At 45.5% G+C, this 10,651-nt stretch overlaps 1 protein-coding gene across 1 annotated transcript; it reads right to left on the reverse strand.

The window, feature by feature from the left end:
* Nucleotides 1–4,428: 4,428 nt before the first annotated feature.
* LOC142777383 (uncharacterized) lies at nt 4,429–9,518 on the reverse strand. Its single transcript, XM_075881725.1, has 2 exons — nt 9,366–9,518; nt 4,429–5,111 (listed from the first exon to the last, which is right to left on the reverse strand). The coding sequence occupies exon 2, from the start codon at nt 4,983–4,985 to the stop codon at nt 4,539–4,541; it is 447 nt and encodes a 148-aa protein (XP_075737840.1). The 5' UTR covers nt 4,986–5,111; nt 9,366–9,518; the 3' UTR covers nt 4,429–4,538.
* Between the last annotated feature and the right edge of the window lie 1,133 nt (nt 9,519–10,651).

Consider the following 10,651-nt stretch of genomic DNA (forward strand, 5'->3'; position numbering starts at 1 on the left):
ATAGTTCAGCGATTGTCTTAAGCTGTGGTATTCTCGAATTCAAACCACTTTACAAGGTACGCAAGGGTGCTATCATGGACATTCACGAGGTTCAGCCAGGCCACGGAAACTCAGCGATAGTTTCGTTTTTAAGGAAAGTGGACGCTCGTAGCAGTTGCCAGGCATCCTAAGATCTGGTTTAACGGAGAGAGGCTGATGTGGATATTCGCATTTGTTGGCTTTCACACGTTTTTACAAATAAGGAAATTGTATATCATGGCAAAGAACTTTTTCTTTTCGTTATTTGTATTTTTATTTCTTAATTATGGAAGATTAAGTCAGGCGAGGCGCGGGAAGTGGTTGACTTGAGTTTGTTGATTGATTTGTGGGGTGTAACGTCCCAAAACCACCATTTGATTATGAGAGACGCCGTAGTAGAGGGCTCCGGAAATTTTGACCACCTGGGGTTCTTTAACGTGCACCCAAATTTGATTATACGGGCCTACAACATTTCCGTCTCCATCGGAAATGCAGCCGCCGCCGCCGGGAATCGAACCCGCGACCCGCGGGTCAGCAGCCGAGTACCTTAGCCACTAGACCACCGCGGTGGGGCGACTTGAGTTTGTGTAGCGCCTGCCTCCTCTCCTTCTCGCCCCTCACTCCGCGATATTACGAGATGGATTGCGCTCAGTTATTTCGGTCAGTTGGCGTGCGAACTACGGGAAAGATAAAAGCGACAAGTTATGGCAGGCAGACAACGGAAGCCGCGGTTAGCTACGCTGAACAAGTCAACCATGCATTCGGGAAGATGGTTGAATTTGGGCGACACATGTTTTTTGCTGCTCTGTGGTGTGTTAACCCAAGGATTTCCAGTTCCGCGAAGGTTTTTCAGTTTTCACAGTGGCAACGGGTGAGCAGAAGTGTTTGGGCCCATTATTTGAGCAGGTATTGATTTTGCATGAGTACATAAGTATATCTAGTTCTCTGCAAGCCTGACTGGACTGACAGAAGCACAGTTTCGCTCGACTAATTGGTCAAATTGACAGCCAAGCTACTGTAGGCACAATGCGCTCAATGAAAGGTTCAATTCGTGTTTGCTCAGCTACGTAGTTTTTGCTTCTTATACTTTTGACATGTGGTTTAAATGATGTCAAGTAAGTATAGGCTCCTTCCTGTTTATGAAATGATGTAGCCACGGTTTGAAACTTCGTGAGTCTTTACTTCTAATACTGGTCACTCAAGTACATGTGATAGATTAAATGCCTCTAGAAATTATTATAGGAAATTCCGCTGGTTTTGACAAGTGAATTTTCTTTGTCAAAGCAATGATGTAGCCCTGATGCGGACAAGTCAACTTGCCGAAATATTGTTTCCAGTACTTTCTTCTAAAAAAATGTGATCGCTTCAAGCCTCTTCATGCCTTGTTACACTTCGCCCTGCAGTTTATCGTGGCCGACGCTATTGTGCGTGAACCTGTCTACAAGAATGCTTTCACCCCGATATCGATGCTTGGTTGGAAGCACGAAGCACGACGTTGTCCTACAGGTGGGTTAGGCAGTTCGCTTTGATCGGGTTATAAGGAGCCCGATGAAGGTATCATGAACAACTTTTTTTTTTAGCGGGGTTGAACAGAGTAAGACAGCGTTGCTGTGGCAGTTCTTATGGACTCGACAACTCAACATAGCCATTGTCGCCTACACGTGGTCTTGACAAAGCATCGACTGTTCATCAGCGTGGGAAGGTGTTGCTGAAGCAGTTCTCAGGAATCCACCACCCGAACGCAGTCATGGACCGCTGCTGACATTTGTTTCAGCGGCCATATTCCCCACAGAGATGCTCAACTTTACCCCTCCTGCGGGCTCTACTTCCTCGTCTGCGCTTCATAAGAGAGACGTTAAGGCATGGGCCACAGCATTGTGCGGTGCACTTGTGCTACCCATTGGACCTTTTAGCCCATGTTCACCATCAAACGAGTGGCCTGATCTCTGCACCCTTTTTGGTGGGTGAACCACTGAGACTTCAAATCAACTGATTAGTGGCAGCAGTGGTCACCACCTTCTTTGGATCTCAAAGTTGGGAAGCAACGGGCCCATAAGAGCCGAAGACATTTGCACCAAATCTCGGTATAGTTCCTTTTATCGTCCTTCATGCAAATAAACATACGTTCCGTCTCTGAAAATGCGTCTCTTCACTGGTACACATTGGCCATGTGTACGACAACAGAGATCTAGCTGCCCTAACGAGACTCGCCGAACCCCAATCCCTAATTGCCTGTGAACTTCGGTTTCGTTTGAAGCTAAGTTCTGTCCGAAAACTATGTGCGCCATGATAACAATCGTGAATAAGTAAAATATGAAGTGTACTAGTATCAATTATTGATAATCTTCACATTGGTTCGGATATTCCGGCTTCAATGTTTGCTAATTAAGTCTGCAAGGCAGCTGTTATTTGAAGCTGCTTTTATAGATTGACGGTTTCAGACTACGTGAATGTCTTTGTTTCTTTATGCAAAATGTGCAGTAAAAAACAAATTTTATTTGTGCTGGTCGAGTTTCGTCTTACTGTGAAATTGGTTAACTTAACTTTTCCCAGTTCAAAAAAAACGACGAAAAAATAAAAAAAACTATTACGAAAATTTTACGAATGGCCGCATCGCTTAAGCGGCCAGCTGACCTGAAAAAAGGCACCAACGCACCGCAATTGCATTTGAAGTAGAAAATATAGCTTCCACAGCAACCCTCCTTCTCCATTTTTTGTCCTTTCCATCTGTTTGTACACCTCACCAGTGATGTCATGAAAAAAAAATGTTACGTTTGTGATTTATTTCCGGTTGGGTACCTGGCAGCCGCCAGTGGTAAAAGTGGTGCTGCCGCAGTGTATCAGCATGCGATAGCACGTACATGGGAGGTAAAGAGAGTTCCCGCTCATTGGTCCAGCTTTGCAATTTATACGCCAAGAACAACTTCAAGTCTCAGATTAGCGTTGGCACCGAACATATCAACCTTTCAATTACCCAGCTCCTTCCTCAGCTTAGTCGATACAAGCGAATGAAGCCATAGTGCTGCTAACCCAGACACCGCAGACAGAGGGCTGACGAGCACACGTATAATCCTCTTTTTCTTTTTGCTTTCTTAGGAGCGCTGTGGCTTCATGTTATTCATTACAACGTACATTTTTGTCGGCTTGGGATTTTTTTGGGGGGAGATAGAGGACATGCTGAATTGAACATTGCAAACAACGCGTTAATGAAGTACATGTAGCTCTCCGGAAGCGGGACACGAGCTCTTAGAAAGTCATTCGGCTTTGTTGCTTACAAATGTCCCACGGCGTCGGCGTGTACACCAGTGGTGCCAGTGTACACTTTTCCAGTCGCCGCTCAAAGTCACCGCTCGGATCGTCTCTCAAAGGATACCAACAGTGCTCACTACATCGCGTGCCGCCACCCAAGGTACTGGTTTTAGATGTCCCGCTCACTCGCCCCCCCCCCCCCCCCCCGACTACGTCCACTTCGTTCTCGTCGCCTCGTAGGCCGCACAGGACAAGTTCCGATGATGAGTGTAACAATATCCTCCCATGCCCCCTCACCTGACTGCTCCCAAACCCGTTGAAGAACACCTGATAGCTCCACGTCTGCCATTTATGAGCACTAAGCAGTTGGCTCACGACAGAAACCGGTATGGCATAAATTGGCAGGTGATTAACGTGCCTATCGACCTGGCCAACATTGTGCAGTGCCGACCGCGGAGCGTGCCCGACAACGCTGCCTTCGACGTACACATCATGCGCCAGCTCGTTAACAAGCCTTCCTACAGAAATGATCTCGCCAAAAAGTGGCCTGTGCACCTACAAACACGCTTCCTCCTCCTCCTGACTCGGAAAGTATAACTGATGGGGGTTCATTTCCTAAATAACCTGTCTTGGCTGTAATCAAGCTCACCAGCGGACCGAATTTGATATGACACTAAGCTTTGTTATATTCAAGATCATAAAATCCGAGGAATGTTTTCATTTCCACTGGTTATTTCAATCTATAAGACAATTTTTTGTGTGTACAAGATTTTCGAGGTGAGATATCAAGAACTGCACTGCGTGCTTGGCAGTGTTTTGTTTCTCCTACCCGTAGAAGCAGGCAGGTGTTGTGTCGCTCCAGGTGCCACTTGTCAGCTGTTCCCTCCCTGTTTCATCTTGGTGTTCGTGTTAATATATAAAGTTTAAGCTCCCCTAACCACGATACGATTATGATAGAAACCATAGGCTCCGCTAAATCAAACCACCCGCTGTTCTTTAAAGTGCTCTGTCATCGGACAGTACACGGCCCTCTATACCATGTCGCGTTCATCGAAATGCGACTGGTAGCCCAGATCGAAGAACAAGTGACCATCAGGTCAGCAGCTGATCCCTGTACACTGCGTCACCAAGGCGGACATGAAACAGACACAAACTCCATAGTTCAGCCGCTCTGGCAAAACCGCCGTTTATTCACATCACCACAGGAATCGAGGGGAATGTAGTGGACTTCATTCCCGCGGTAACCTGTGGTCACGGCCTCTCTGGCGTCGCTACAGGTACATCATCTCCGCCATGAGGGACATCCTGCGGGGAATGTGGACACCATTCTCGAAGTACGCCGCGAGCTCGTCGACGGTCGTATCATCCTCCATCAGGGCGCCGCAGGGCAGATCAGGGGCAGAAGATTTCTTCACGGCATTGAGGTGGGAGTTTCCCGTAGAGGTGGACTCGGGGTCTTGTTCACCGCAGGCACCTGGTCGTTGGATGGGCGTTCCGCTGGTTTCGGAGATGCTCCCGAACGAGCGTCGCGACCATGACCTGCGGAACAAGCCCGGAAGGTGGGCCTTGCGGGGCTTCAGGGGATCCCTCTCCTTCTCGTTGACCTTGAGCTTCTTGATAGTGGCGTCCAAGTCGTCGAGAACAGCAGGAGGGAAATGCTTTCGTTTCTTGGTTTCGTCCTCTCTCACAGCAGTGCCTGTATCTTGGGTGGCCGCCATCTTCACTTCAGGCCTTCGTGAAGGCCCGTGGTTTCAACTGCGTGTGGTATCGTAATGCCGCTGTCGTAGCTCTGGCACGTACCCACTACGGGTCAGTCACCCGTATCGGCCTGCGTGTTTGAATGACTGAAATGTCAAAGATAGAAGAAAATGAGCAATGAAACCCAATCAATGTATTTACTTTTTTCAGCTAAATAATGCATATGATGCTCATCTAAAATTCGAAGGCCATTATATTGTGATAGATTGCGATGCTGAAGTGGCCTTCTGAAAATTGCTGCCGAAACACTTAGATGAATTGATAACTCGTAAGTTCGAGTGGTCGTAAGTTCGAATTCCATGTGTAGGGCAAATTTTCCAAAATTGATTTCTGAATGTGTTGCTTGAACATTGATTGTACATCTCATCAAATGCCTACACGCACTTCGAAAAGGTGGTTAAGTCAACCAAAACCGGATTTTTTTGCTAACTGTTCCTCATCTGAAGAGTAACTGTCAAAGCGTGGTTACTCCTTTGCAGTTACTTCCAAAATGGTGAAATGGGTGTGGTAGGTTAGTTACTCCTCTAAACGAGCAACCTTGATACTCGTTCCTTTCCTTTTTATTTCGTGTGTAGTGTTGATTCACAGCCACTCCTAGGGGCTTAACTTTCATTTAATATAGCACACAATAAAAAACATACAGATTTATCGCTATTCCATTATTCGTTTTTTTCCACGATGACTATAGAAGCTGAGCAAACACTGCTGGACGCAAAAAAAAACCGCATGAACTATAACACGCAGACAAGTTGTCATAAGAAAAGTGAAACAAAGGTATCTGACAAATGATGACATGAGCTAACTACTTATTGGTCGAACATTTTTTCAGCCAAACAAGCATTTCGATAATCGTGGGATAGACCTTTTGCCGGGATGCTGCTGACGCTGACAAGCGCTACAAAGAACAAGTCTATCGGCGTTTTCTGAGCGTAAACAATGTTCCAACAAAGGAATGAGCGTGGTGATGTTTCACCGTAGACGTTCCTGCGGTAATACTCCGCCATCCTGCATCTCTTCAAAAAATATATATATATGCGTGGATTATTTTTGCCGATTGAGTAGCGCAACAAAAACAACATTTATTTTTTCCTCTTTGCTCATATTTTTTTCTCGTCATTTACTATACTACTGAGACCCATTTTGGTAAAATTATCCAGGCAGGACAATCTGACGAAAACGACTATAAAACATTTAAGGGTACTTGTGAACACCGCTAATGCCAACATTAAAGGGATCCACAAGCAATATTTATGGTGCTCGTTTTCTTGAATGCAACGAAAAGCTTACCGGTCAGAGCTTCAATCATGGTATAGTAACGCGAAAAACAACACAGAACATTAATAATCCGAATTTCTCACTTTGCGCTGATTAAGCAAACGAAAGACGCTGTAGTGTAAACAGTATGGACTAATTACAGTAATTATTATACATTTAATATAGCTTGTGATGACGTGGTAATTACACACCCCAATGACACCATAGATACACAATGTCTACACATATATGACAGTGGCACGGGCAAAAGTTTATTTCGAGAGGTGGGGGGGGGGGCACACCCTTTATACGACGGGGTGTATGGGCAGGTCGAGTGTAAGTTTGTGCTCTGTATCACATGGCAGAAAAAAATTTAGATGGCGGCACGGGGCTGGTGTGCCACCCCTTCGTTACGCCACTGATATAAGTGACCTCCACAAATGTCGTGGTGAAACGCGAACAAACAATACACACACACACACACACACACACACACACACACACACACACACACACACACACACACTCAAAGACAGAGTAGTAGACGTGACATACACTCCGCACTACGGCGGCAGCATGAAGGATATGTGTGCATATTTCTCAGCACCCCGACAAGTGTTGTGGTGCAGCGCGAACAAAAAATAAGAACACCATGAGGCATTGAAACAGTGTGTTCAGATCGGCTGAACAGGAAGAACATCTTTTTGGTCTACGAACATCCACAGGTTCACTATATGGTATTCGTTAAATCCCCCCGACACTGTTCTCGTCCACATGTAGTATATACGCGTCAATATATATAACCATTCTTTGGGGAAACACGCGCTGAATCGGTGAGCAGCCATCAAATTAGATATACAGTAGATGTTCTGGACTCATATTCTCTAGACCTTACTACTTTCATGTATACGCGACACTACGAAGCAGAAAACTGTTACTGTAGTATAACCAAGAAGGTATAGCTTGCCTAAATTTTTATGAAATACAGCATAACATACGTACAGCAGAGTATAACTAAACGCCACGTACGGGACGGGTTGTTACCTTAATTAACGATTAGATGCTCAATAGTTCTTACGTTGAGTACCTTTTATGTTTCTACAGAGGTAAAACGTCAGCGACAAGCCGTGAGGTTGACATGGAGGTAGTGAATGATGCAATCGCTAAAATTTTACTGCCTTAAATTCTTTTAATAACAAATGCCTGAAATGCATGTCGTGGTTTTGTGCCGGAACCAGAACAGTGCGAGTTCCCTTGGTGAAAATTGCTTCGGGGAGCACTGGCAAATGCAAACAGAATGAATACACATGTCACCAAACTATAGTTCACAAGATATATAATTTTCAGAGGCACACAAATGACCTAGCAAAATGATTTCATAGGATGCATTATACCGCTGCGCCCGTCCCAATATTCTGGGGAATGACTCTAACATATAGCTCTTATAGTTAAAAGTGAAAAGCAGCATCGAAAGTGGTCATATAGATCTCACAGACGAGCAAATACGAATCAAATCTCAGCGCAACTATTGTGTGAACTTCAAAACAATAACGACATCTTCAATTCTTTAAGCAGAACGTTTCGGATACGCATGGTAGCACACTTAAAAAAAGAATCATTCCTCAGTTTTTTGAACGATTCAGTCAAATATGCTTGGATAAGAGTAACTTGGTGAAATATATTTAACGAACACTCAATAATATAAGTAGCAACATGTCTGTCTCTGAATGTGTTGCTGCCACACACGAGAAAAAGCCTCATCTATTCCAACTAGATGAAAGATGACAGCTTGTAGTCTATTGGTTAGAATTGTTTTGCATAAGAGTTACATCAGTTACACGAATCACACTTTTTCAGAACCATGACTCTTCTCTTCTTTCTCATCATGTGCCTGCACTTGACTCCACTCGTCACGTCCGGACCAAATGCAATGGCCCACTTCAAGAAGCTACACGACGACTTCCGGAACCAGTGGCTGGTTTTGTTGCTGCGAGTGCAAAACTACTACTTTGACATAAACGCTGACATTGTAATCATCTGAAGTGTTACGCCGATTAGGTTCTTGCAACCTTCAAACTGCTTAATTCTTAGTTACCCCAACTGAGCGCCGGTGGATGCATGGAAATGCATAGGTTACCGCTGGTTCGAGAAGAGTTTTATCACGCATTGAGTAAATGTGGTGACTATCTTGAATCATTAATATTTCATGTCACTTTGAGAATCTTCTTTTGCATTTTAGTTGACATTTCAGTGCATTATTTTTATAGTAGAATCGCAAATCAGGTACAAACACATGTATCAGCGTGCAAAACAAGAAAGAACGACGAAGGATACAGGTTGGAAAAAGCGCTGGCCCCCAAATGCTTATTTAACTCATGATACCAGCTATATGTGTATACAATGGTAGACTTGTTGCTGTTGGAGTACACTCAGCTGGCTTGTATTTACTGTCTGTGCAAGGAAGGGCAAGGACTATGACATTTGACAGTGTCTGCGGCGTCCGGCGCGCATAGACAACAACCCAGTACAGATAATTTTGCGCATTAATACCTTCGTCTCAAATGGCAAATGTAGATCGCAGGTACATAAATAATCAATGAAAGACACTCTGCAACTGTTTTGAAACGAAACAGCACTTAAAATCACTTATTCAACACTGATTCTTCACACAATGTGTGTGTTTCAAAACATATAGTTGCATAATTAACCACATGTAGTGACATGGTTTCCATATGTACACTCTTGTCATCTTTCCTTTTTTTTTTGCTAATAAACAGTTGTGAGTTTAGCGCGTCGTCGTTTACTTTCTTGAGGTTGTCATTTTTTTTTGCACTAATATACGTTTCAGTCTGTCATGCACCACCGACCAGCCCAGCAACTCACTCTTTCAGAGACACGTAGTCTTTTACAACACAGAAATCACCTTGACCGATTTTTCACGGACCTCGGTCACTGCAAACTCATGAAAAGTCACATCAGGAATCCTCCTTTGCCTTGATTCGCAGAAAGGCACGCATCACACCACCATCGTGGTGGTTAATTTGCACCAAGAAACCTCGCTTCGCTGGTGTACAAACTGCACCTACCTGCACGCTTCTGTCGCAGCTCGGCACGAGCAGACGGCAGCAAAAGATCGTCATTATACTTTTAGGTTTATTCAAAAAGAGGTTTTTATTCGTTTTAATCGTCCAGAGTGTATGCACGCGTAAACATTGCTGCTTTTCTCCCGGCGTCGCGCGAGCAGACGACAAAAAAAAAAAAGAAAAAAGCGCGGCGACTTGTGTTTTGGCCGCCCGCAACTAGTGCGAATGAGACAAGTTGCAGCGCCACAGGGCGCATAGCGGCAGGCGCCAATACCAGAAAGGGCGTGCTGGCACTTCGCTCGCTGGGAAGGTCGGTAAAATACAGTAGGTCATGGTGGTAGCATCATGTAGTTTTACTTGGAGTTTCTGTATATGTTCCCTATGGGATAAGCGTTGAACATAAGTGTGCTATCTTGTCTAACTAGCAACCATGATTTCGCGGCAAAGCCACGCTTTTGAAGCATTTGTGCAGGCCATGGAAGAAAAAAAAACTGGGGAGAGGCCCTCGTTATCAACGTTACTAGATCCGTTGCTCGTTATCCAAGCGACAGCATAAAAAATGTGGCGGAAGTCGCGCGCTTTTTCGCAATGGTTGCTATGGCAATGTGGGCACGCCGTTGATGCCCCGTCATGGCCCCGTCGTCTCGCGTCGTCGGCAAATCACACCTTCGATCGGCTTGTTGTCTGGGAATGTGCATTTTTATGAGACCGTTGTGTTCGCGGATGACGTAAGGTTTTAGAAGTTCATCCTACAATGAGTGTATGTCGTCACAGTTGCGTGCGTCACATTCAGTGTGCCATCGCGAGGGGTTCTCGAAGCCCACGACAGCTTCTCCGAGAATGCTCCGCGCCGCAACTTCGCTGTTTGCCTTCGACACCGTGCTGCTGCACTCCTCCGCGATGAAAGGATACATTTCAGGTAACAGAACGACACCTCCGGCGGCTCCTAATGTGAGGGACAGAGGTGACCCGTTTCCGTGCGCCACGGTGACGATTATAAAGCATTGGCCCGGTGGCGTGTTTGACAACCTTATGCTGGAGCACGCACCCTCGAGAAGGGAAACGCCCATGTCGTCTGCTATGGGGCTCATTGGCTGCCACTGCTGCAAACGTCATTTTCGCGCAATGCATGACGTTTTCGTCTGGTCTTCGCCGCACCACAGAACACCTACCAGTTTGGCCTCTTAATTGCGCAGCAGCGCCACGCTTGACTACTGCTAGGCGTGGTTCATTCCGTTAATTAAAACGGCCAGCGTCGCTCGTTCGCGAAATGCACCGCGGATGGCATT

This window comes from Rhipicephalus microplus, chromosome X, assembly GCF_043290135.1.
Source record: "Rhipicephalus microplus isolate Deutch F79 chromosome X, USDA_Rmic, whole genome shotgun sequence".
In the NCBI taxonomy this organism is placed as follows: domain Eukaryota; kingdom Metazoa; phylum Arthropoda; class Arachnida; order Ixodida; family Ixodidae; genus Rhipicephalus; species Rhipicephalus microplus.

Coding starts and splice junctions, on each gene's coding strand:
- LOC142777383 (XM_075881725.1), bottom strand. CDS start 4,985: ATGGCGGCCACCCAAGATACAGGCACTGCTGTGAGAGAGGACGAAACC.